The sequence below is a fragment of the Budorcas taxicolor genome, chromosome 6, assembly GCF_023091745.1.
Source record: "Budorcas taxicolor isolate Tak-1 chromosome 6, Takin1.1, whole genome shotgun sequence".
NCBI classification, from domain to species: domain Eukaryota; kingdom Metazoa; phylum Chordata; class Mammalia; order Artiodactyla; family Bovidae; genus Budorcas; species Budorcas taxicolor.
Genome location: NC_068915.1, coordinates 84,267,952 through 84,295,898, shown reverse-complemented (window position 1 = coordinate 84,295,898; position 27,947 = coordinate 84,267,952). Strand labels below are relative to the sequence as shown.

Below are 27,947 nucleotides of genomic sequence, written 5' to 3'. Positions count from 1 at the left end.
AATATAACTTCTGTCTTATATTTCACAATTTTACACGTTTGTTTGATGATTATACCAATTGTCTCCTACAATTACAAATTATAATCATCTGGCATGTGTTGAAATTAGTTACGAAGCCTTTCCCTCCGTGTATTCCCTCTAACATTTTGCTTATGTTTGCTGTACACATCTCCTTTCTTCTGCAACAAGTGAATACCAAGCATTCAGGGATGGAGGGACAGGAATCAGTTTATAAGCTTCTTAAGCACATCTTCACTTCAGAAATATGCACAAGTGGAGACGTGTTTTTATACTTCACTAATCGTCATTCTAGGAACAGGTGTTTGGAATCCCACTTAAATGAGAACTGGAGATGGAAGAGATTGGGGAGAGGAAGATAAAGTTTCCTTGGCTACAGCCCCATGGGGAAATCACAGAACCAAGGGAGGAGACCACGTAGATCCCTGGAGCCTTCACTACATCCCAGTGACTTCAGCAGAGGCAGAGATCTGTAGTGATGACACTATTGGCTTCTGTGACAGTGTTCCCAGCGAACAGGACATTGAGACAGATGGGATGAAGGTGTGCCAGAGACCAAAGTGATTATACCACTTCCTAGTCCTGTATCAAGCTTCCCTGGTGACCCAGTGGTAAAGTATCCACCTGCTAATGCGGAGATGTGGGTTTAATCCCTGGGTCCAGAAGACCCCCGGAGGAGGGCATGGCAACCCATTCCAGTATTCTTGCCTGGGAAATCCCATAGACAGAGGAGCCTGGCGGGCTACAGTCCATGGGGTCACGAAAGAGTTGGATATGGCTTAGTGACTAAACAACAAGTCCTGAATCACCAGGAAATGGAGTCCCCTTGATTTCTGTAAGCAACAATTATTTACTGCAAAATTCTTCACAATTTTCAAGAAGTTTTAACATTCCATTCACGATCTCATTCAGGGTCCTACGGTCAATGTGCTTTAGAGGGAGCAACTTAGTTCAGGGTCTAAATAACTTGTCCAAGCTGGTAAGGAAAGGGTTGGACTTGGAATTCTCTTTATTCTGAATCCACCTTCCAGGATAACCCTCTCCTTTCCCCCAGTTCTTATGTACCAGGCTTCTGTGGAGACAAGAACACATGCCTTGTTTCTTCCAGCATGATAAATACCCCAAGAAATCAAAAATAACAGCATCATGATTCGACAACTTGACCCACTCTGACTTTTCATTTTCTCTAACTTTTGAGTTTGTTTAGAAGCTATTGTAACACAAGGGAATGGTAACTTTACTAATCAAACAAAAAGCAGGTTGATCAGCATTTTTCAGTAACATATTTTTGAAAGCAGAACAAATGGGAGAGGTTGAGGAAGTTGCATGCAGAGGGGATTTCCTGCAGCATTGCTGAAGTTTAGAGGTAAACATCAGTTCAAACACTCTGGCTCTGTAGAAAAGAACTCTGGTTCTTTTCTAGAGTTATGTGTATCCTAGAAGTTTGTTTCAGAAAAATATTATGAGAACAGAATTAGGAGCTTTGCCTGGAACCTGGTATGGTTCAAGCTATAACATATATCATGTGCATGCTAAGTGACTTCAGTCGTGTTTGCCTCTATGGGATCTTCCTGACCCAGAGATTGAGTGTCTCCTATGTTGGCAAGGAGGTTCTTTACCACTAGTGCTGCCTGTGAAGCCCCAAAGTTTAGGATTTAGGGAGTTCCCTGGTGGTCTATGTGTTTAGTCACTCAGTTGAATTCAACTCTTTGCAGCCCTTTGGCTGGTAGCCCACCAGGCTCCTCTGTCCATGGGAGGAATTCTTTTCCAGGCAAGAATACTGGAGTGGGTTTCCATTTCCTTCTCCAGGAGCTCTTCCAGACCTAGGGCTTGAACCTGCATCTCCTGTGTCTTTTGCATTGCCGGCAGATTTTTTACTCACTGAGCCATCAGGGAAGCCCTAACATGTATCACAGGCCATTTAAAATTCTATGATGGAAATAGGCTTTAAACATTTTCATAGCTTGTACAGTGCCTACAAGCATCTTGCCTGTGACCAGCTCAGTAAATCATAGCGAACTCTTACATTGCACTTGCTACATGCTAGGCACTGTTGTAGGCACTTTACCTACAGTAATGCATTTAATCCTTAATGATAATCCTCTGAGACTGGTGCTATCATTATCATCTTCATTTTTTGAGCAAGGAAACTGAGGCACAGAGAAATCAAATTACCTGCCTAAGGTCAGGCAACCAGAGCCAGGAATGGCTTCAGCAGCCTGGGATTGTGGTATGTTTTAAACCAAAACAGTACTCTACCTTCTGAGTGTTCTAAATTAATTCCCCAGGAATATCTGTTTCGCCTAAGGAGTGAGTGTGGTGTACATTATAATATAATCCATCCGTTTGTTTTCTTTCTCAGGTCATCTGTGGTGAGGGCCAGGAAGAGGGCTTGTCTGCAGCCCTGGGTTATTGGCCTCATCAGCTTTATTTCCTTAATTGTCCTGGCAGTGTGCATTGGACTCATCGTTCATTATGCAAGATACAGTAAGTATGGGTTGCCCTGGCATCATGTGATTTACCTCAAATATTTCCTGATCTACATTTCTGTTTTGATTTGTCTCAGGCTTATTCATTCATTACCATAATTTGTTCGCATGGATAGTTCAAAAGGATCTTTACCCGCTTTGTGACTCATTTAATCTGCACAAGCCAAGGAAGATTCTTCTATCTTTGATGTAGCAATGCTTCCTGCTGGGATTATCATGCTAGTTTTCATATTCATTGACAAGCAATAATCAAGTCTTAATTATGGGAAAACCATAGGAAAGGTAGAGTCCAATGTTTGGAAAGGTTTGAGGTCATAGGATTTTAAATCATCTTGATTTAAAATAACACCAACTCATTGAAATCCTGACAGTTCAATAAACTATACAATCAGAGATTATAAACTGGTAGGCTCTATTCTGTACTAGTAAGTTGGAAAAATGCTTATAGCAGTATATGTTGAATAAATGTTTATTGTCGTTATTTTAAAATCATCTTGGGATATATTGCAAGTGATTAAAGAAGATAGGATATGCTGAGAAGGTTAATTATAAAGAGGTTCACTCTGTGGTAATCAGGTACCTCCCTGCTAGATGAAGCATGAACACTGTTCTGTTATTAGAAAAGTCCCCAGGGTACTTCAGAACTGTTTTTCCAGGGCATAACAACCCTTCTCAAGTTTCCTTCTTACTCTGTCTCAGGTTTTAATTAGTTGACTCCATTTTGACCTATTGGTTTAATATCTCCCTTAGTAACTTGATAATGTGTTGATATTTAAGACCCTGTAACCAAAGAATCTAATCACATGATTCTAATTTAATTGGGAGTTTGCAGAAGTTGCTTTCCTGTGAAGAAAGATGGTGATCTGTAAATTGGTTATCTTCTGCTAACAGACACAAATCCAATCTTCATTTCCTAAACAAGGTGGATTATTTCTGGGAAATTTAAAGAAAAAGTATTTAAAGATTTTTTTGAAGAGGGGATAGAATTTGCCTACATGCAGGTCTTTGAATTTGTAGTATTTGCATTTTGATAATTTCTCTGAAACATGTTTTAAATATAAAGAGAATAACTAAAATAATTTTATAATTCTACAGCTCTGTTCTGAATATACTAAGTCTCATTATGCTGCAAACATCATTATTCATCTCCATGGATGTCTAAGACTATGTTTTATTCACTTTTGTATTTCTAGAACTTAGCAAGTTCCTGGCACATGTTAGATAATTAATGTTTATTGAACGCTGAATGATGAAAATGAGTGAATCATACCTATGATTTCTTGGAGCATATTTAGCCTTGTCTGACTTAACAAGGAAGTCCTAGTAATGTTAGGGATCTCATTACTTCAGTGAGAGAAAATTTTCCTTAGTACTTCTTTGCCTCTTTCCAAGTCATGTATTATAAAGCTTACAAATTTTGCTCATATACATACAATAAAAACCTGGTAATATTTCTTCAGTACCCTGTTCCTATATATCCTATTGTTGAGATGATCATCTGAGTAATATGGAACACACAACTTCCACTGCCCACACAATACACGTGAATAAATAGTGATTGTTATGATATGTGTTGCTGTCATATTTGTCCCCTATCTTCTGTTTACAGATGTAACATAAGAACAGAGTAGATAAAGTACATGAGCATTTAGGAGCTGGCATGCCTAAAGAACCAAAGTGAGCCAAACAAATCTATTGTAGAAACAAAAAGATAAAGATGGAGATGATCAGGCTTGGAAAAACATCATTTTGGCATAAAACCCAGGCAATATAGAACTGTGTGTGCAGTTTGTGTCTGGTGGCCTTTGGGACTATGTTCCTATCTCTTCAGTAACTTGAACAACAGCAGTATGTCTCCTGTGAACATCACTGCGGGTTATAGAATCACCTACAATGAATTATTTCCTGTTAGAATATTATTAGCCAACTCATGTTCATTTTTCTTACTTTTCTGTTAACACTCTCTGGTATTTTTCATCAATTACGCATGCCATATAATTCTGTCAACTGGAAATGTATTTTGACACCTAGCAACCTATTTGACTCAACAGGCAAATTAAAATATTGATTGTAGTAATTTGTTAATTTAGTTGTATCATATGAAATTGCTGATATTTGACCATTTTTAACTTATATAAATGGCAATTTCAAATAATTCAATCTAATAATTAGAAAAAAACAAGCCTAAGGATATAGAAGAGTATGTTCACCTCTTTTTTAGAACCTTACTATTCAATGTATGATTTGGTACCAGCAACATCAGCAGAACCTAGGGGCTTGTTAGAAATGCAGTCTTGGACCCAGCTTTAGACTGAAGGTAAACTATTGGTCACTATTTTAATATATTAAAAATCATACTTGAAATTGCATATATTGTGATCTGTTTGCAGTTCAGGTCACACAGGCCATTCAGGGCCGGGAAAGGAGGAAGGAAAATCCTCCCTAGACCCTCACTTAGGTAGCAAATGCTCAGGAGAGCTTGACAGTTCAGCACCATCCATCTCCTTTACAAATCACTACTCTTTCCCTAGGTCTTGTCCAAATCTGACCAGTGGCTTCCCTTTCTACCCCAACAAATCCTCAGGATGACCAGAATGATCTGGTAGAGTCTTTTTTTTTGATGGCTCTCATGCATAACTAGAGATTTCTCCTATAGCTTCAGTGAGTGAGTTTGTTTTTTTCCATTTGAAGAAGCAGTGTATCATGAAAATGTGTGCTTTGGGAGTTAGATGTTAGGTTGAAACCCAATTTAATCTTTTCTGGCCATCTTATGTTGAGGTTGGACAAATGCATTTACATTTCTGAGACTACAGTCCTTACTGTTAGATGTGGATAACACTGCTTTTTTATGAGGGTTATTTTAAACTGTGTGAGACATGTGAATATGCTAGGGATATAGGTGTCTAATGTTAATTTCCTTTCCCTCTGGTGTTTAAGGGAGAGAAAGAATGAGAAGCAAGAGAGAAACTGAGGTTGAATGAGGCACACTCCCTTTTCCTATTATAACCATATGCAACAGTCTTGGTCACCATTGTATTCCTAATGCTTGGCACAGTCTCTCACACAAAACATAGTCAGCATTAATATTTCATTGAAAGAATCTTCTTAGCTCTGTGCTTGCTTCATGTAAAGGAGAGTAGAAGAAAAGCTATGCTGCATTAATTCTTCAGGAAACCAAAAACTTGGGCTGCTTGAACTGGATGCAGAAAGTGGAGACATTGGCTAAAGAAAAAAAAGCCAATGCCTCTGGCTGGAGGGAGAAAATAAATGGAGAGCCAAGGGAACCAGGTGAAACTATGTAGTGTCCCTGGAGGGTTACCAAGGTGGCAGCTCTAGCTCCTTAAAATTCTATACACTGAACTCCTGGCATTTTAATCCCTACCTTTACCTTCTCCTTTAGCCAGAATAAATTTGCTTATTCTAGAGTCCTTGCAGCCAGAATCGATGGGTAGTTTATGGAATTGGGAGAAACCTACTTTTAAAATATAAAAGTGTGTTTGCTCTTGGGAAGCTTCTGAATCTATTCAGAAGCTCAGATGGCCTGACTAGCTGCTTCTTGTGGTTCATTCAGAAATATCCATGTGACTAATTAGCCTACAGGAACACCGAGCATTTCGTATGGATTTTACACTCTAAATCTTATAATGATGAGTGTTGTTGTCTTTTATTTTTGAGATAACCATGAAGCTCAGAGCAGGATGATGGAGATGATCTGGGTGGGACATTTTTTTTCTGTCTCAGTCCGTCTAGCAACTACCAAACAAGGAAATGCCTGATGCTTTACACACGTCTGAGAAAAAGTATGATACATTTTTGCCTCTTCCTTATAGATCAAAAGAAGACCTACAATTACTACAGCACATTGTCATTTACAAGTAACAAAGTATATGATGAGTTTGGAAAAGAGGCTTCTGAAAATTTCACAGAAATGAGCCAGAAAATTGAATCAATGGTAAGCATTTCCCCCCATTTCTAGAGCATTTGCTATCACTTCCTACCAAAATTTTTAGTATTCTAGCTTCTCAAACATCCATTCAACTGATCTTGTATATCTTTGCAAAATGGGGACAGACCCTACCTGAGAGATAAAACAAAATAGACAATACATGATTTTGAGGAATATTCCTTACAGGATTAAACCGAGTGACCTTTAGTCTTTTCTATTTGTCCTTCTTCTTACCCTTCTTTAGCTAGTGATACACTACTGACCAGCAGAGTCCAGAAATTCTGAGAATGTGAGGGTGACCCAAAATATGGTGGTTGTGTCATTGATTTCCTCAAGAAGAGACCTTTAGCAAAAGACACAAGATTGAAACTATTCAGACACATACTTGAGTAGTATTTTAGTACTAAAAAGTATCCAACCTTGGACAAGTTTTTGGTACATAAATATATAGGAAATCCTTGGATATTCATCTTTATCCTTAGGTCATCAACATGTATCCTGAGGAATAAATGAAATATTTTAAATAGTGGAAAGCTAGGCATGCATGCTAAGTCGATTCAGTCATGTCTGGCTCTTAGTGATCCTTGCGGACCATAGCCTACAAGGCCCCTTTGTCTGTGGGATTCTCCAGGCAAGAATACTGGAGTGGGTTGCTGTGACCTCCTCTAAGGCATCTTCCCAACCCAGGGATCGAACTTGCATCTCTTATGTCTCCTGCATTGGCAGGTGGGTTCTTTACCACTAGCACTACCTGGAAAAACTTAGCAGTATAGGCCAAAAGAGCAAGAGCCTGGGTGAAGACTTATCATTGTCAGACTACTTAGAGAATAATTTGGAAGTTTCCTGATAGTCTGTGAGGTAATTAGTGAAATGATGTGATGAAAAGCACCCTAAACTAGGAGCTGGGACACCTACTTCTAGGACCATCTACTAGCCAGTGATGTGTCATTTGGCACATCTCTGTCATTCTGGAAAAATTCCCTTATGTGAAAATTAAGCCACTAGACTACAAAATTCCCAAACTGTTTTCCGATATCCTGAGAGAGAACAGAACGGCAGTGGTCCACCTGGAAACTGTCTGGTAAATAGAAGCCTAAGGATTTGGATACTTTGCTGAGGAGAAGATCAAATCCTGGTTGAATTCATATTTGTAAACACCACATCAGGGAAATATCAAATAAGCTCTTTTTAAGGAGATATATCTGCTTAAAAATATGTATGCATATATATATACATATATACATATAAAAGTAAAAATGCAACTATTTTTCTTGTTTTTTTGTGCTAGTCACTAAATTTTGTATAAGATTCAGACTGACTTAAACATAAAGGAACATGAATAGGACTCTAGGACTCTTCAAAACAAGTAATTTTGAAGATATTTGATTTAAAAAAAAAAACCTTTAAATTTATTTCCAAATAAATGCTGTCATTAAAGGGCTCAATTGAATTGTGCTGATTTGTTCCTAATTAAAGTAATTGTCCTTGGGAACAAAGACTCAGAAGTCAAACAAAATGTAAGAAAGAATAAAAACGCTCATTGTTTGTCAATTAGTCACCAGCTCGTAGTATCTGTGTTTGGTTCCCAGGTGGCTCAGTGGTAAAGAATCTGCCTGCCAAAGCAGGATACCCAGGTTTGATCCCTGGGTTGGGAAAATCCCCTGGAGAAGGAAATGGCAACCCACTCCAGTATTCTTGTCTGGAAAATCCCATGGACAGAGGAGCCTGGCGGGCTATAGTCCATGGCGTTGCAAAGAGTTAAAGAATTGGACACAACTGAGCAACTAACACACACACACCCATCGGCTCTGTATCCCAGTTCATCTGAGCCTTCCTAAGAGCATCTTGAGTGCCGAATTGGGTGTAGATTATGACAGGATATTTGGTAATATTTTTCACTAGGTTTGAGAACCATGTGACACCATTATGCATTCATTCTCACATTCATTATCTCTTCCAAGTACTAACCAAGCCTAACCCTGCTTCTGAGATCAGATGAGACCCAGTGTGTTCAGGATGGTGTGGCCATGGATTGAATTTATGACCTACCACCTGCCACAGTTTTTTTCATTTCTTTTGTCCACCTACAGTAAAAGTCTCTATCTCCTAGTGTGAATACTTCTCTTGCTTTTCAAAACTCAGTCTGTTTACTCTCTTTTATCTCTTTCCAAGTGTAGCACAGCAGACATCACTCCTAGCCCGCCTCCTATGGTTTCCCAGCTCATATAATTCTTAAGGCAGAGTTCAGTGGAAATCACTGAACAGAGTACGAAAAGAGACTCCTCAAGTTCAGCAATTGTGAAATGTTGGTCAGTGTGTTTTGTTTTTAAAAAATGTTTTAAGCTTTGAATAAGTTTGCAGAATTTTAGAAAATTATCCTTGCTGACATATTTTGAATATTTTTGGAACAGGTAAAAAATGCATTTCATAAATCTTCGTTGAGGGGAAAATTTGTCAAGTCTCACATTATCAAGTTCAGGTATGTAGATCTAAAATACTGACTTCTGATTATAATTTGAAGCTAAAGCTGTTAATCTGGTCAGTAAAAAATAGTTTGAATTGTTCATATGTGATATAATTTAACAGATTAATTTTGTATCTGTTCTGTGTTAAGTCGTGGGTTACAATGTGCCTTACTCATTCTTTAAATCCAAAAGAAAGAATTTGCAAGATGATTTTGAGGAAAAATGAAAGTGAAAGGCTCTCAGTTGTGTCTGACTCTTTGCAACAGCCATGGTTTGTATAGTTCATGGAATTCTCCAGGCCAGAATACTGGAGTGGGTAACCTTTCCTGTCTCCAGCAGATCTTCCCAAACCAGGGATCAAACCCAGGTCTCTGCACTGCAGGCATATTCTAAGTGTTATCTGTGGCTATATTATAGAATTGGGTTTTTTGACTTGTTTGTTTTTTGGAAACTAGTTAGAACCAATAGGGACCTAAGCCACATCTCTTGGTTTAATAACAAATAAGCATTCTATGTAAAATAGTGTAGTAGAGGAGTTTTTTATTTTCTCTTCTTGGTACTCCTTCCTACCATATTTCTTTCCCTTCATTCCACTCATCTGTTTGTTTTTTTTTTCTTTGCTATAAATATTTAAGATCTCAGATCTGTTCCTCAGTTCAGTTCAGTTCATTCATTCAGTTGTGTCTGACTCCTTGTGACCCCAGGAATCGAAGCATGCCAGGCCTTCCTGTCCATCATCAACTCCCGGAGTCTGCCCAAACCCATGTCCATTGAGTCAGTGATGCCATCCAACCATCTCATCCTCTGTCTTCCCATTCTCCTCCTGCCCTCAATCTTCCCCAGCATCAGGTTATTTTCCAATGAGTCAGCTCCTTGCATCAGGTGGCCAAAGTATTGGAGTTTCAGCTTCAATATCAGTCCTTCCAATGAATATTCAGGACTGATTTCCTTTAGGATGGAGTAGTTGGATCTTGTTGCAGCCCAAGGGACTTTCAAAAGTCTTCTCCAATACCACAGTTCAAAAGCATCAATTCTTCAGTGCTCAGTTCTCTTTATAGTCCAACTATCACATCCATATATGCCTACTGGAAAAACCATAGCCTTGACTAGACAGACCTTTGTTGACAAAGTAATGTCTCTGCTTTTCAATATGCTGTCTAGGTTGGTCATAACTTTCCTTCCAAGGAGTAAATGTCTTTTAATTTCATGGCTTCAATCACCATCTACAGTGACTTTGGAGCCCAGAAATATAAAGTCTGGCACTGTTTCCACTGTTTCCCCATCCATTTGCCATGAAGTGATGGGATTGGATGCCATGATCTTTGTTTTCTGAATGTTGAGTTTTAAGCCAACTTTTTCACTCTCCTCTTTCACTTTCATCAAAAGGCTCTTTAGTTCTTCTTCCCTTTCTGCAATAAGGTGGTGTCATCTGCATATCTGAGGTTATTTATATTTCTCCCAGCAATCTTGATTCCAGCTTGTGCTTCTTCCAGCCCAGAGTTTCTCATGATGCGCTATTCATATAAGTCAAATAAGGAGAGTGACAATATACAGCCTTGATGTACTCCTTTTCCTATTTGGAACCAGTCTGTTGTTCCATGTCCAGCTCTAACTGTTGCTTCCTGACCTGCATACAGATTTCTCAAGAGGCAGGTCAGGTGGTCTGGTATTCCCATCTCTTTCAGAATTTTCCACAGTTTTCTTGTGATCCACACAGTCAAAGTCTTTGGCATAGTCAATAAAGCAGAAATAGATGTTTTTTTTGGAACTTTCTTGCTTTTTCAATGATCCAGTGAATGTTGGCAATTTGATCTCTGGTTCCTCTTCCTTTCCTAAAACCAGCTTGAACATCTGGAAGTTCACAGTTCATGTATTTCTGAAGCCTGGCTTGGAGAATTTTGAGCATCACTTTACTAGCATGTGAGATGAGTGCAATTGTGCAGTAGTTTGAGCATTCTTTGGCATTGCCTTTCTTTGGGATTGGAATGAAAACTGACCTTTTCCAGTCCTGTGGTCACTGCTGAGTGTTCCAAATTTGCTGGCATATTGAGTGCAGCACTTTCACAGCATCATCTTTCAGGATTTGAAAGAGCTCAACTGGAATTCCATCACCTCCACTAGCTTTGTTCATAGTGATGCTTTCTAAGGCCCACTTGACTTCACATTCCAGGATGTCTGGCTTTAAGTGCGTGATCACACCATCATGATTATCTTGGTAGTGAAGCTTTTTTTTGTATAGTTCTTCTGTGTATTCTTGCCACCTCTTCTTAATATCGTCTGCTTCTGTTAGGTCCCTACCATTTCTGTCCTTTATTGAGCCCATCTTTGCATGAAATGTTCCCTTGGTATCTCTAATTTTCTTGAAGAGATCTCTGGTCTTTCCCATTCTGTTGTTTTCCTCTATTTTTTTGCATTGATTGCTGAGGAAGGCTTTCTTATCTCTCCTTGCTATTCTTTGGAACTCTGCATTCAGATGCTTATATACTTCCTTTTCTCCTTTCATTTTCACTTCCCTTTTTTCACAGCTATTTGTAAGGCCTCCTCAGACAGCCATTGTGCTTTCTGCATTTCTTTTTCTTGGGGGTAGTCTTGATTCCTGTCTCCTGTGCAGTGTCAGGAACCTCTGTCCATAGTTCATCAGGCACTCTGTCTATCAAATCTAGTCCCTTAAATCTATTGCTCACTTCTACTGTATAGTCATAAGGGATTTGATTTAGGTCATACCTGAATGGTCTAGTGATTTTCTCCACTTTCTTCAATTTCATCAACCATCAGTAAACAGAATCCAAGGCATAACATTTAAAGCAAAATACTATATGAAGATCTTAAAATAATGTATTATCTTCATACAAATTATTTGTAATTTCCAGAATAAAATAGCTGCTATTTCCAACATTATTTCAATGACAAAAGCTCCAAGTTGCTCATCAGCCTATTATTTAGTTGCCCACTTTCTCTTGAAAATTCCATACTCTTTGATGTTCAAAATATTCCTTTTTCTTGGATCTGTATCTGCTGCTCCAGTTATCAAATTTTTATTCTCTCAAGGGGACTTCATTCACCCACATCATGGTTTCTTAGGCTATGAAAATTCAAGTTTCTATTTCCAGTCTAAATTTTTGTCCTGGTTCTAGAACTATATGCTTGCCCATGCACACTTCCATGTGGGTGTTTCACAGAAAATTCTCAAACTCAAGAAAAACCTAGTTGTGCTAATAAGAAACCTGGAAGTCATCCATGCTCCTCCCTTTCCTGGGCCGCTTGAACTTCATGAATAACTAAGTTCTACCAGTTCTACAGGACTGGGGAAACAGAGACTTTTGGAGAACACAAATAAAACCCTGTGTGCACCAGGACCCAGGAGAAATGAGCAGTGACATCATAAGAGAATGAGTCAGACTTGCCTGTGTGTGCTTGGGAGTCTCCAGAGAAGGTGTGGGTCAACAGTGGCCGGGTCAACAGCGGCCTATCGAGGGGTCAAGGGAACTGACTACAACAGTTCTGGGAGGCTTGGCATGCTGGCATAAGTCATTTTGAAGGAGGTCACCATTACTGCCATTCAGTAGAGTTCAGTTCAGTTCAGTCGCTCAGTTGTGTTCAACTCTTTGTGACCGCATAGACTGCAGCACACCAGGCTTCCCTGTCCTTCAGCCACTCCTGGAGCTTACTCAAATTCACGTTCATCTAGTCGGTGATGCCATCCAACCATCACATCTGTTGTCCACTTCTCCTTCTACCTTCAATCTTTCCCAGTTCAGTTCAGTTCAGTCGCTCAGTCGTGTCCGACTCTTTGCGACTCCATGAATCGCAGCACGCCAGGCCTCCCTGTCCATCACCATCTCCCGGAGTTCACTCAGACTCACATCCATCGAGTCTGTGATGCCATCCAGCCATCTCATCCTCTGTCGTCCCCTTCTCCTCCTGCCCCCAATCCCTCCAGCATCAGAGTCTTTTCCAATGAGTCAACTCTTCGCATGAGGTGGCCAAAGTACTGGAGTTTCAGCTTTAGCATCATTCCTTCCAAAGAAATCCCAGGGCTGATCTCCTTCAGAATCAGGGTCTTTTCCAGTGAATCAGCTCTTTGCATCAGGTGACCAAAAGATTGGAGCTTCAGCTTCAGAATCAGTTCTTCCAATGAATATTCGGGACTGATTTCCTTTAGGATTGACTGGTTGGATCTCCTTGCAGTCCAAGGGACTCTCAAGAGTCTTCTCCAACACCACAGTTCAAAAGCAACAATTCTTTGATGCTCAGCATTCTTTATTGTCCAATTCTCATATCCATACATGACTACTGGGAAAATCATAGCTTTGCCCTTACAGAATTTTGTCAGCAAGGTAATATCTTTGCTTTTTAATATACTGTCTAGGTTTGTCATAGCTTTTCTTTCAAGGTGTAAGCTTCTTTCAATTTCATTTCTGCCATTACACAGCCTCAACTATCAGCAGAAAATTGGATTAAAGACTTAGTGAGCATAGCCTTGCCCACCAGAACAAGACCTAGTTTTCCCCACAGCCAGTCCCTCCCATCAAGAAGCTTGCACAAGCATCTTATCCATCAGAGGGAAGACAGAATGAAGACCTCAATCATGGATCACAACCTTGCCTAACTCAATGAAACCATGAGTCATGACATGTAGGGCCACCCAAGATGGATGGGTCATGGTGGAGATTTCTGATAAAATGTGGCCTACTGGAGAAGGGAATGGCAAACCACTTCAGGATTCTTGCCTCGAGAACCCCATGAACAGTATGAAAAGGCAAAAAGATATAACAGTGAAAGATGAAGCTCTCAGGTCAGTAGGTGTCCAATATGCTACTGGAGAAGAACTATTGCTCCTTGCAACTAAAGCAAAGACAAACCTAGACAGTGTATTGAAAAGCAGAGACATTACTATGCCTACAAAGGTCCATATAGTCAATGTTATGATTTTTCCAGTAGTCATGTATGGATTGAGAACTGGATAATAAAAAAGGTTGAGTGCTGAAGAATTGATGCCTTTGAACTGTAGCAGTAGAGAAGAATCTTGAGATTCCCTTTGGACAGCAAGGAGATCAACCAGTCAATCCTAAAGGAAATCAACCCTGATTATTCAATGGAAAGACTGATGCTGAAGCTGAAGCTCCAATACTTTGGCCACCTGATGCAAAGAGCTGACTTACTGGCAAAGACTCTGACGCTGAGAAAGATTGAAGGCAGGAGGAGAAGGGGATGACAGAGGACAAGATGGTTGGATAGCATCACCAACTTGATGGACATAAGTCTGAGCAAACTCTGGGAGATGGTGAAGGGTGGGAAAGCCAGGTGTGATGCAGTCCATGGGGTTGCAAAGAGTCCAACATGACTGAGCAACTGAAAAACAACAATCAATTCTATCTTTTGAATCACTTTCTAATTTGTTTACCCTTTCATCCCAGAAATCTTTCTATTCATTATTCTTTCTTCTATTACCATAATAGGAAGGTGTGCCAATTTGTTGGAAAGATACAGTCAGTCTTAGAGATATTGATTTGAGATAGTAAGTGATCCTATGAGCCCGAAATATGAGTCTGACATAAGGGAGGAAATGAAAACTGAGTTGAAGACATAAATTTGCTCAACATCAACTCAGAGTATTAGAAAATGTGGGTGTCAACAAAATTTCTCAGAAAAGGGGTAATGCAAGAGAAAAAGGATCATGAAGAAAACTTGAGGAGTGACATATTTAAGGAAATAGAAGAAAAATAGCAAACTAGGAAATAGACAGGGAAGGAGCAGGCAAAACAAAGAATCAAGAGAGGCACCACTGAAGCTAATAACAGAAAGCTTTAGTGAGGGAGTGGTCAGCATTGACAAGATTCCTGAGAGACCGAGTAATATGACTAGAAAGAATCCACGGGAAATGTCAATGAGGAAGTCATTAGTGTTCCAGTACAGAAATGACTCAGTTGAACAGAAGGGGAGCAAGTAGACTGCAATGAAGTAAATGTGATGTGAGGGAGAATGTAATTTACCCATTCAAGAAGGTTTTCTGTGATATGAAGATGTGAGGTAAATCATATAGCTAGGGTAGAGGGAGGTTTTGTTTTTGTCTCTATCAGCCAGCCAGTAGATGAGTAGTTTATGGGAAAGAAGAAAAGAGTAAGTAATGGATGTATCGGGGTGCTATGGCAGTGAAAAGGGGGATGAGATAAAAAACAATGATCCCTTTAAAGCTCTATTTTTCCAGATTACAAAAGCGATACAAAATTGTATAAAATTCAAATAACACAAGATTACAAAAAAACAGAAAGCAAAAGTCCCCTCTTTAATAGTTTCATGCCCAGAAATAACACATCTTTTTTTTTTCCCCAAAGTCATGGCAACTTTATTGTCAGTGTGTGGCGGTGGCCTCAGTCATGATAGAGACACAGGAGGCAGCCAAGGAGGGTGGGAGGGTGTCCCTGTAGCCCTCCCAGAGGGCCTGGTGCCGGGAGTCATCCAGGGCGTGGACCAATGCCCAATACTGATGAATCATTCAATGGCCAGTGGTCTGGGCCACAGGGTTCCATGAACTTCTCCACAAGGTCCACAAACAGGTCTCTGACATCCTTATTGTGGGTCAGCTTGGAGGCCACATTCACCAGCCCCCAGGACCTGGCTTCCGTCTTCAGAAAGAGGGCACTTTTATCTCCTTCAAGTCCTGGAGACTCTCCTTCAAGTCCTGGAGACTCTCCTTCAAGTTCTGCAGACTCTCCTTCTCTAAGTCCACCTCATTGTCATCCACCCCACTCCGAGGGTCCAGTTCGGGATCATGAACTCAGCACAGAAGGCAAAATCCCCAAAGCTTAGGGACTGCAGTTTTTTCCTTCCCTGTCCCAGAGCAATTGTTGGCAAAGAAGGCAATAGCTGCATAGTCCCTGGCCAGTCGCTCAAACAGGAGAAAGTGCTGCTGGGTGTTGTCAACCAGGGAGCCTTCATTTCCTCTACCACCTTGAAGACTCGCTTAAAGTTATCAGACTGTCTCCAGTAGCTCTTGAGGGTGATACCAGTTTTGGTGCCTATGTCATCCAGGTGTTTCTTGGTGCCCTTGGACAGATTCTTGCCCAGCGCCTCCCGCATGAAGGCCTGGTTAGAGGCAGAGTCCCTCTAGATGAACAGTGCCTGTCGAGAGGGTGGGATCTGGAAGATGAGCTGGTGCCGCAGTTTTGGTGGTGCATGGAGCAGGTGCTCAAGCACATGGAAATTACCGTAGTGGTCCATGGTGTTGCTCTGGAGCATCGCTGCTGTGGCCCCGGGCTGCTTCAGGATTCCCCAGCAAGCACACCCTCAGGGCCACCACGTTGCTCACCAAATCACCATCCAGCCAGAGGTGATTCACATCCTGGTTGATGACGGTCATGTTCCCCATGAAGATGTCCAGCTTGCTGGTCACAGCAATGCCAAGAGCCCCAGTAGGAGGAAGGACTCTTTGGCCTGCACGCAGCTGCCCAACACATCTTGTTAGTAATTTACTTTTAATATTTTCAGTGACTGCGTATAGATTTAGCTGGCTATATAGTTTTTCACTGCAAGTGTATGTCAAGATTGATTTAGCCTTTGCCCTTTTGATGGGCACTTGGGTTGTTACAATATTTTTTTGATTTAAAGACAAAGTTAAGATGCTGTATGTGTACATATCTCCTTGCACCAAAAGAGTGTGTTTTGAAGATTAAACTTCTAAGAGTAGAAATGTTGCATCAGAGAGGATGGATAATCAAATTTATAACAGATAAATCACCTTGCAAAAATGAGATTCTAGTTGGTATTCCTACCTACAGTTTGGGAGCACAGGAGTTGATGCAACATATGGGTGAGGAGTAAGATTCTTTGGGGTTCTGGTTTGAGATGGTGAAGCAGGAAGAAAAAACTTACCTCCTCCCATAGACTCCCTGAATCTACAGATACAGAAGAAACAATTTTCTCTTAAAACAAACAAACAAACAAACAAACAAAAACCCAAGTTGACTGAGTAACTACTGCACATTGGGCAAATGAGAAGAAAGTCACATTGAAGCAGGTTGGAGAGGCTGGGACACAATCTTGCCATAAATCCTATTTTGCCATACCAGGAAAAAATCTCAAACCCAGAGATTCTCCCTGATGAGTGAAAAGTTTGAACCCCAAATCAGGCACCTCAACTTTTAGGACCTGTACCTAGAGACAAGCCTTCAAAACATCTAACTCTGAAAATGAACGGGAGTCAAGTGCTGAGATCTACAAAATTGTATGTCTCTGGGAGATGGCTCTTAAAGTATCCATGCACCTGGACTCACCCTCCTCAGGGCCCAGCACAGTGGCAGCCTATTGCACCCAGACTGAGGGGCAGCTGGTTGTGATTGTGAAGGAAGGGGTAGAGTATAGACTGAGAATGAGAAAGAGTAGTCAAGGGTGGTTCCAAAGTAGTAATTCATTCAAATAATGCTAAGGCTCATTAACACTCTATTGTGGAAATAAAACCACATGAAGTCAAGATAACTTGGTCAAGCTTTCTAACGTCTTTAGGATTAGGAGTTGTTTAGAAGAGCCTGAAGATTGCTTGGGAGAAATTACTGGATTTAATTAATCCTGAAAGACAAAGCCAGAGTTGGTTTCTTATTTACCATACATTTTATTTGATAATTTTGAATGGTTGACAAGAAAATTGTCTTTTGATGTTAATATCTCAAGTATTCAGCTAGATCCTGTGGTGGTAAGGAAGATCATAGGCTACTAGCTGAAAGGCTGAGATGGGAGTCTTGAATGCGACAAACAATAGGAATATTGTTGTTGTTATTCAGTCCCTAAGTCATATCTGACTCTTTGTGACTCCATGGACTGTAGCACGCCGGCTTTCCCTGTCCTTCACTATCTCCTAGAGTTTGCTCAGACTCATATCTGCTGAGTCGTGATGCCATCCAACCATCTCATCCTCTGTCACCCCTTTCTCCTCCTGCCCTCCATCTTTCCCAGCATCAGAAATATAGAAGAAAACAAATTAGATCTTTTAAAATTTCATTTACAGATTTGTTTTCTGTGTTTGTGTTTCAAATGAGTTATAAAGAAAAAATAGAGTGTGATATTGCCATAAATCATATTTGGAACTTAATCTTTTAAAACTATTGCTCTCTTTTTTTCTTTGTTTGGTCCACAGTCAAGAGGAACATGGAGTGTTGGCTCATATGCTGCTGATTTTTAGATTTCCTTCTACTGAGGACCCTGAAACCATCAATAAAAAAATACAACGTGTTTTACATGAAAAGCTGCAAGATGCTGTAGGACCCCCTAAATTAGACCCTGATTCAGTTGAAATTAAAAGTAAGTTTATTTCTTCTAATTCAATTATCTTACATAGAATAACTTTGGTCTTGGGCACTAATCTTTAAAAGTTTTTGGATGTTTTTCGTTATGTCTTGCCACCAACAGAATACTTCTTTGGGACTAAATTGATCCAAATGAAGTTTTTAAAATTTTAATACTACCTTAAACTTACATCTCCCCTGCAAGTCTGTCACTAACTCGTGAGCCTGGATTCTTTTTCTATATTTAGCCTTACACTTTAGCTATAGAATCCAATGAATGGAAAAAGTGGCTCTGTGTATTTATTCCTCTTCTTGTTGCTTACTTTTATGTTCTGAGTGTGATGGCTTATATGCTACTGATTTTTAGATTTTGTGAAAGATTCATGCCATCTACCTATTTTCATTCAAATGTCATTAACAAACCTTATTATCTTCTTCTCTCGGAGAAGGCAATGGCAATCCACTCCAGTACTCTTGCCTGGAAAATTCAATGAACAGAGGAGCCTGGTGGGCTGTAGTCCATGGGGTCGCTAAGAGTCGGACACGACTGAGCGACTTCACTTTCACTTTTCACTTTCATGCATTGGAGAAGGAAATGGCAACCCACTCCAGTGTTCTTGCCTGGAGAATCCCAGGGATGGAGGAGCCTGGTGGGCTGCTGTCTATGGGGCTGCACAGAGTCGGACAATACTGAAGTGACTTAGCAGCAGCAGCTTCTTCTCTTAGACCCTTTGCTGATGAAAAGTATATCGTTTATCTTTTGGCAAAAATTATTTTTGGTATATTTTACAACTAACTTGAAAAATCTAAATTTTTTGTTTTTGTCAGGGCAAGGGAACAAGATAAACAGTGATAGGTCCTCATAAATAGAAAGTGAAAAACACACAAGACCCTCGGGGGAAATATAAGATTGGTTAAAAGCTCAGTCATGTGCTACAGTACAGTGTTAGTCTCTAGAAATGGTGTACCAGCCACATGTATATTCTTAAAGTTTCTGGTAGCCACATTAAGAAAGTAAAAGTAAACATGTCAAATGTATTTAATTAATTTATGCATTTAACCCACTATATCCAAAGTAGTACTACTTCAACAAGTAGTTCATATAACTGTCTACTCTTGAAATAATAATGTAGTTTATAATACATTGTATTCACAATGTAATTCATATTGACAAATAGTACATGTAAACATTTTTCATGAGATTTGAAATCAGTTGTATATTTTATATTTATAATGCACTTCAGTTTAGCCACATTTCAAGAGCTTACTAGGCACATGTGGCTGGTAAATAAAGTATTGGATATGGCAGGACTAGAAACTACAGAATAAAGCACAAGTAGAAAGAAGGAATAAAAGTGCTAATATAAAAGCTGACAGATGTAACCAGAGACCAAACCTGGTGGTTAGTCCCTCTACTTGCTTAGAAAAGGAGGCCCACTAGTCAGGGCCAGCTATTAGTATGTAATTTGTGGGGCCAAGTGAGAAGTGAAAGTCTGAGACTCTTTTGAGAAGCAATTAGACAGTGCTGTTAAAGGTGCTAAGATATACGATTTTTCTTTCATGATCTTTCTTGATTTGTCATGGTATTTTTATCTATTAATTAATGACATTTTAAATGAAAAAGTGGAGAAGGAAATGGCAACCCATTCCAGTACTCTTGCCTGGGAAATTCCATGGATGGAGGAGTCTGGTAGGCTGTAATCCATGGGGTCGTGAAGAGTCAGACATGACTGAGCAACTTCCCTTTCACTTTTCACTTTCATGCATTGGAGAAGGAAATGGCAACCCACTCCAGTGTTCTTGCCTGGGGAATTCCAGGGACAGGGGAGCCTGTTAAGCTGCTGTCTATGAGGCTGCACAGAGTTGAACACGACTGAAGCGACTTAGCAGCAGCAGCAGCAGCAGTAAGTGATAAAGTCAAAATTTTAAATTAGTAGCATGAGTTTTGCTGATCACCTTTATATTGTGAAATGTCAATTTCAAATGCAAATACAAAAGCATTTAATTTTTATTTGGAATCATGAAAATTATACAACTGTATTTCATAGCTTATCCATGCATGTATCTTGGTTACCAGAACCAAAGAAATGCTAGAGAAATCTAGCTCAACATTATTTATTTTCTTTCTAGATACAGGCACATTTTACCAGTGCTCTCTACCATCAGCTTATGTGAGGAAGGACCAAAACATCCTTCTATATCATTATTTTCAGCTAAAGCTTTTGGCTAATACAAAGAGGTAATGGGCACAAGAAAGGGTATGGTAGGTGCCTTAGTCATTTGTGTTCATTTGAATGCCATTACTTCTTTAGTGTTCTAAGCAAGTTCTGGTTGAAATAGAAAACTTGGCCTCCTGGGGCTGTTGGTAACCTCTGTTTATATAGTGGTAGACATCAAACACTGTCTTGTACTCATTTTGAGTTTGCTGAACATCATGGGTCCATTGGAATTCTTAGTTCATAGGCTATCATGAATAACACATGCAAAAGGGGTAGCATGAATCCATGGACACATGGTATATATCTCCTCTGCCCATGCCATACTCAATTATCCTTTCAAACTGCACTTCCAAACACAAATTATGACATACAATTATTACGAATTTCAACACAGTGAGCATTAAACCAAGTGCAAGATCATGCTGAGTATAGGACTTGGTGCAGATACACGTCATGCATCCATGAAGTCAACCTTGTCAGTAGTATGTAAAAAAAAAAAAAAAAAAAAAGAAAGAAATTCAACGAAGTAAATTTAAAGGTCTAATTGACTTTATTTAATGATTTACGGATTGGGCAGCACTCTGCCTTAGCGGACAGACAGGAACTCCGAGGAGCTATACAAGATGGCCAGGAGGCAAGACAAGGAAGTTTTCTGGCAAAGTGGATTGTGTCAGGAAAGGGCAACTTCATATGGGGGACGATGGGGTCGGCAGACAGATTACTTCACTAGTGCTGACTAGGTAATTCCAGATTCACTGATTAAAAGTCACATTTCTGAAATAGATTGAATAGGCTAGATGGTAAGTTTGGCTTACTGATGTGGGACTTGGCACAATGATGCCATTTGGAGTCCCTTATTTATTTTTGTAATATTATCAACATGCAAAGCCCGGATTTTCTCTAGGAAAAGCTTGAAATAAAGAACAGAATATTGAAGTAGGGAGACTTGTGGTGGTGTTTTTAAATATTTACTAACAGTAAATGGCGACTTCTTCCTTATTGTTTCATTTTCCCCAAATGTAGCCAGAATAAAGTCAGAAAAGTCTTTCTAGAAAATAGATTTTTTGTGAATCAATACTATTAAATACTAGAAAAATTAACATTATTATTATTTTTTTAATCTTTAGAAACCCTATCTTGCCATGTTCAAAGAAATAGGTTCATTCATTCGAAATCTACTGAATCAGGAAATCTGAGTATTGAGAGTTTTATGTAACTGTTGGTTGGTTTAGCATTTGGATAGGATTAGGGTCTGATAGTTGAGCTAAGGAGCCCCTGGCTAGAGTTGAATGACAATTTGAGAGCAAGTTGTCTTGCTAAAACTTTAGCAAAAAGAAGACCAAGAAATGGACAGCTTTGTTTTTCAATGGGAGTGAGAACTAATTTATGGACATGCACTAGGGTATGTTGTATAGATGGAACTATGGTTATGAATTCGGTAAAACAAATAATACAAAACTGAAATAATGGTCAATAAAAATATGATTGCATTTGGGGAATCAATATTGCAATTTACAACAGGATTTCCCCTCATAAGCTATGGACTACCTACATCCTATTTCCTGCTATAAAACTCAGATTCCTGGGTTTCAGGACAAACTCAGAATTACTGGGAAAAGGAAATGGAATTTACATTATAAAGATGCTCTTTAGGTGACTTTCAGCCACACTAAAGTTTAAGAAACTGTTCAAATCTCCCTTCTCCCCAAGAAAACGAATATACTATGTCTATGATAAACTGTGTTGCTTTTTGAAAGTTTTACATCATAGAGATACTATTTTTCAATGGAATTGAGCAACCTTTAGTATTTTAAGTACTCAGCGGCATTATGAAATTCTGATGTGCAGACCCTATTCTATTGACCATTTCTGTGTGTTTCAGAAATCAACAAGACAGAAACAGACAACTTCCTGAACAACTGTAAGTTTAACACATTTATTAAAATTGCATTACCCGAATGAAAAAAGTTAACTCTAGATTATTTAAGTTTACTTTGTCAGTATTATGGGATCAGAATGAAGTTTGATTTGTGCACATCTCATGGTGTTTATCTTACCTCTGAAGTACCTTCTATTGCAAAAGGATAAAAACTAGGAGGATTTTGAAATGGATGTATGGGGCCTGTGGCAGATGTGTAGTAGAAGTGAGCAGTACAGTTGTTAAAGAAAAGCCAAAAATATTTCTTAATGTTCTGATTGTAGATATCTACAATATATCCTCATGAAAATTTTCTAAAGATTGTATAGAAATAATTTGTACATCGATATTTTTCAGCTAAAGGCAGAAACTTAGTGCTACTCCACACTAAATAAAATCTTGATGTTATTAACTCATATTATAAAAATTGCTGACAATTATGGGACTGGGGTTCTCCAAGCCAGGCTTCAACAATACGTGAATTGTGAACTTCCAGATGTTCAAGCTGGTTTTAGAAAAGGCAGAGGAACCAGATATCAAATTGCCAACATCTGCTGGATCGTCGAAAAAGCAAGAGAGTTTCAGAAAAAACATCTATTTCTGTTTATTGACTATGCCAAAGCCTTTGACAGTGTGGATCACCACAAACTGTGGAAAATTCTGAAAAAGATGGGAATACTAGACCACCTGACCTGCCTCTTGAGAAATCTGTATGCAGGTCAGGAAGCAACAGTTAGAACTGGACATGGAACAACAGACTGGTTCCAAATAGGAAAAGGAGTACATCAAGGCTGTATATTGTCACCCTGCTTATTTAACTTCTATGCAGAGTACATTATGAGAAACGCTGGGCTGGAGGAAGCACAAGCTAGAATCAAGATTGCTGGGAGAAAGATCAATAACCTCAGATATTCAGATACGCCACCCTTATGGCAGAAAGGGAAGAAGAACTAAACAGCCTCTTGAAAAGGACCTCTTGAAAAGAGCCATCTGAAAAAGTTGGCTTAAAGCTCAACATTCAGAAAACTAAGATCATGGCATCTGGTCCCATCACTTCATGGCAAATAGATGGGGAAACAGTGACAGACTTTATTTTTGGGGGCTCCAAAATCACTGCAGATGGTGACTGCAGCCATGAGATTAAAAGACATTTACTCCTTGTTAGGAAAGTTATGACCAACCTAGATAGCATATTAAAAAGCAGAGACATTACTTTGCCAACAAAGGTCCATCTAGTCAAGGTTATGGTTTTCCCAGTAGTCATATATGGATGTGAGAGTTGGACTATGAAGAAAGCTGAGGGCCAAAGAACTGATGCTTTGAACTGTGGTGTTGGAGAAGACTCTTGGAGTCCCTTTGACTGCAAGGAGATCCAACCTGTTCATCCTAAAGGAAATCAGTCCTGAATGTTCATTGGAAGGACTGATGTTGAAGCTGAGACTCCAATACTTTGGCCACCTGATGGGAAGAGATGGCTCATTTGAAAAGACCCTGATGCTGGGAACGATTAAAGGCGGGAGGGGAAGGGGATGACAGAGGATGAGATGGTTGGATGGCATCACTGACTTGTTGGACATGAGTTTGGGTAAACTCTGGGAGCTGGTGACGGACAGGGAGGCCTGTCATGCTGTAGCACATGGGGTTGCAAAGAGTCGGACACAACTAGCGACTGAATTGAACTGAAGTGACGGGACTGGAGTATAGGTGGATGAAATTACTGAAGGCTCAAATAATATCTTCACCCATATTTTAAAGGTACTGACTCAAGGCACAGTGTTTCTTCCTCCTATGGCAGAATACCCTACCATGATTTAGAGAATATATTTGATATTTAACAGAATTACACAATACCTTTATATCAAAAGATGAAATGTACTACTCATCAGCTCAGAATGTTGGTTAATTCACAGGGTTAACTAAATGTAAAACCAATGAATAATCCCATTACACGGCATATCTTTTCACTACTAGTATTTGTTGGGAACTTGTTATCTACTAGTGCTATGTTAGTCAATAGAGACATAAAATGGGTGATTTAATCCTTGCTTAAAGCAGCTTACACTTCACTGAGACTAGATATATGAGACTAACACATGAACACAGAATTACAAGGCAGTAGTTCTCAAACAGGGGCAATTTTGACCCCCCCTCCCAAGTGACTACGTCCTATTGTGGCATTTGGGTTATCATGATGGTTGGGGGGCAAGGATAATACTGGTATCTAATATGTATAGGCCAGGAATCCTTTTAAACATTCTGTGATGCACAAGATGGACCCCCACAACAAAGAATTATCCATCTGAAAATGTCAGTAATGCCAAGATTGAGAAACTCTGTTATAAACAATATTCTATTACTAATATTAGATATATATACATACAATAATTTATGTACTAATATATACTAATCTGTTGTATATAGAGATAAATATATACATATGTATATACATACACAGGCTTCACAGTTGGCTCAGGGGTGAAGAACCCACCGGCCAATGCAGGAGATTCAGGAGACTTGGATTTGATTCCCATGTCAGGAAGATCCTCTGGAGAAGGAAATGGCAACCCACTCCAGTATTCTTGCCTGGGAAATCCCATGGATAGAGGAGCCTGGTGGGCTACAGCCCATGGGGTTGCAAACAGTAGGACATGACTGAGCATGCACAACAGTTTGATGCATAAAAACAGTTGCTAACAAATGCATCCTCTCTTCTGCAGGTTGTGGGACACGAAGGAACAAAACCTCAGGACAGAGTCTCAGGATTGTTGGTGGAACAGAGGTACAAGAGGGTGAATGGCCTTGGCAAGCTAGTCTGCAATGGGATGGGATCCATCGCTGTGGAGCAACTTTAATTAATGACACATGGCTTGTGAGTGCTGCCCACTGCTTTAGAACGTAAGTATTGAACCTTGAAATGACTGGATGGTGGTGGTGGTTTAGTCGCTAAGTCCTGTCTGACTCTTGCGACCCCATGGACTCTAGCCTTCCCAGGGTCCTCCATCCAAGAGATTCCCCAGGCAAGAATACAGGAGTGGGTTTCTATTTCCTTTCCCATGAGAATGACTAAGGGTAAGCAAAGTGCATTGGGCTTAGTAGGATTGAAATACCTCATGAGAAATGAGTTTAATACAAATTAAAGATTATATATATACATATGTATGTATATGCATGTTTTATCACAAAGGGCTTCCCTGGTGGCTTGGTAAAGAATTAGCTTGTGATGAAGGAGACCTGGGTTCAATCCCTGGGCTCGGAAGATCCCCTGGGGAAGGAAAAGGTTACCCACTCCAGTATTCTGGCCTGGAGTATTCCATGGACTGTATGGTCCATGGGGTCCCAAAGAGTCGGATACAAGAGAGTAGGAAACACATAAATGTTAGTAAGAGGTTTTATAGTCTAGAAATAGAAATGGTATCAAAGAACATGTAGATAAATTATCCACTGACAATTATACAGTAATTTATCAAAGGAAGCAGGATTTTGAGAATTATCTCTGGACATTGAGCTTGCTGTGAAAAACAAGAGCCGTTTCTCAGGTAGATTCTACATATCTACCTGAGATAGATGCTAAGTGAATTGTTGTTTTGATCCTGATGGAGAAATTCTAAGAAAAAATTATATATGAAGAAATTTGGTAGTAACAAATTATATTGATACAACTGAATAGATTGACTAGTTATATTTCAAGGAATTTTGATTCAATCTTCCAACCCATTGCAAAATGCCCAAGGTGTACAAGATAAGTAATGCTTTGTTAAATTATTGTATAGCGGTTTTGATTTTCAGAGAAATGTGTGGATAGGCAACATGGTACACACAGAATGCATACAGTTCTCTCATTCTGTACAAGATATGCTTTCCATATGTCCCTTGGAGTCACTGATGCCCAGAAATATCAAAAGGCCCTAGGATCTGGAGTGGGTGACTCGGTATGCAGAATGAAGTGTACATCCTAAGAAAACATGTATGTGTGCTCAGTTGCCCTATCATGTCCAAGTCTTTGCAACCCTGTGGACTTTAGCCCTCCAGGATCCTCTGTCCTTAGGGTTCTCCAGGCAAGAATACTGGAATGGGTTGCCATTTCCCTCTCCAGGGAGTCTTCCTGACCCAGGGACTGAACCTGCATTTCCTGTGTCCTCCTGCATTGGCAAGTGGATTCTTTACCACTGAGTCACCTGGGAAGCCCTAGGAAACATGACACAGTGGTATTTCCACCTTATCTGACCCCTGAACCTTAGATTGGAAAGCATTTGTATCTATGCATAGAAACCATAGTTTTAAAAGGAAAATTTACTTTGACATGTGTGTGCTAAATTATTTAATATAAACAGTTATATTAGTAACATGGTAAAGTGGGATTTGTTCCTCATACTTTATCCTCAGGTATAACGACCCAGCCAGGTGGACTGCTTCTTTTGGAGTCACAATACATCCTCCAAAAATGAAACAAGCCCTCCGGAGGATAATTGTGCATGAAAAATACAAATATCCATCACATGACTATGATATTTCAGTCTTAGAGCTTTCCAGGCCTGTTTCCTACACAAATGCAGTACACAAAATTTGTCTCCCCGATGCATCCCATGAGTTCCGCCCTGGTGATGAGATGTTTGTGACAGGATTTGGAGCACTGCAAAATGATGGTGAGCATCTGAGGAGAAAGTCAAATCATAGTAACCTAATTTGGTATGCTAAGGCATTTAAAGAATGGAATGCCGTTATGCCAAAATATGTTGGTGGGTTGGTCACATGGACCTGGGTCAATCAGGTCCTACTTGGGAACTAAGTGATTTAGAAGATATGTAAATTCCTTCATACTTTAGGTTACTTTCAAGTACATCACTACAACTATAGTAATGGTGCTTGGTAAGATGGCTGAAAGAGTGAATATGTCTGAAATTTTTACTAGGGTAATAACCACGTAAGATTGTGAAGTGGGAGTGTTAGTTGCTTACTTGTATCTGATACGCTTTGTGACTCCAAAGACTGTAACCTGCCAGGCTCCTCTGTCCATGGAATCCTCTAGGCAAGAATACTGAAGTGGTTTGTCATTCCCTTCTCCAGGGAATCTTCCTGACCCTGGGATCAAACTTGGCTCTCCCACATTGCAGGCAGATTCTTTACCATCTGAGCCACTGGGGTATTAACCACATAAGAGATTAGGGATCATTAATACTTACACCCAATTGTGAAGATCAGAGAATCATTAAACCATCTTTCCTTACTGAAATTAACTTCTAAGCTTAATAATGACATAGTAATTAGTTAAGCAACTTGAGGTTCTTTTCTAGCCACCTAACTTCATTTAAAATAGTTATACTTCATTTCCCAAATACCACTGTATCTAAAAAAATACATTCCTAAGATATTATGTGCCATCTCATCCAATCAGTCAGTTCAGTTCAGTAGCTCAGTCATGTCCGACTCTTTGCGACTTCATGGACTGCAGCACCCCAGGCTTCCCTGTCCATCACCAAATCCTGGAGCCTACTCAAACTCATGTTCATCGGGTCAGTGATGCCATACAACCATCTCATTTAAAATAGTTATACTTCATTTCCCAAATACCACTGTACCTGAAAAAATACATTCCTAAGATTCTATGTGCCACCTC

At 39.7% G+C, this 27,947-nt stretch overlaps 1 protein-coding gene across 1 annotated transcript in view; it reads left to right on the top strand.

Annotated features, from left to right (window-relative positions):
* The first annotated feature begins 339 nt into the window (after positions 1-339).
* Positions 340-27,947, top strand: part of LOC128049530 (transmembrane protease serine 11E-like) — a 34,246-nt gene continuing 6,638 nt past the window's right edge. The window contains exons 1-8 of the mRNA XM_052641772.1: positions 340-578; positions 2,381-2,505; positions 6,338-6,459; positions 8,865-8,932; positions 18,049-18,212; positions 22,298-22,336; positions 25,051-25,228; positions 26,717-26,976. Of these exons, the coding sequence (XP_052497732.1) occupies positions 340-578; positions 2,381-2,505; positions 6,338-6,459; positions 8,865-8,932; positions 18,049-18,212; positions 22,298-22,336; positions 25,051-25,228; positions 26,717-26,976 (1,195 nt within the window). The remainder of the gene's footprint in view (positions 579-2,380; positions 2,506-6,337; positions 6,460-8,864; positions 8,933-18,048; positions 18,213-22,297; positions 22,337-25,050; positions 25,229-26,716; positions 26,977-27,947) is intronic.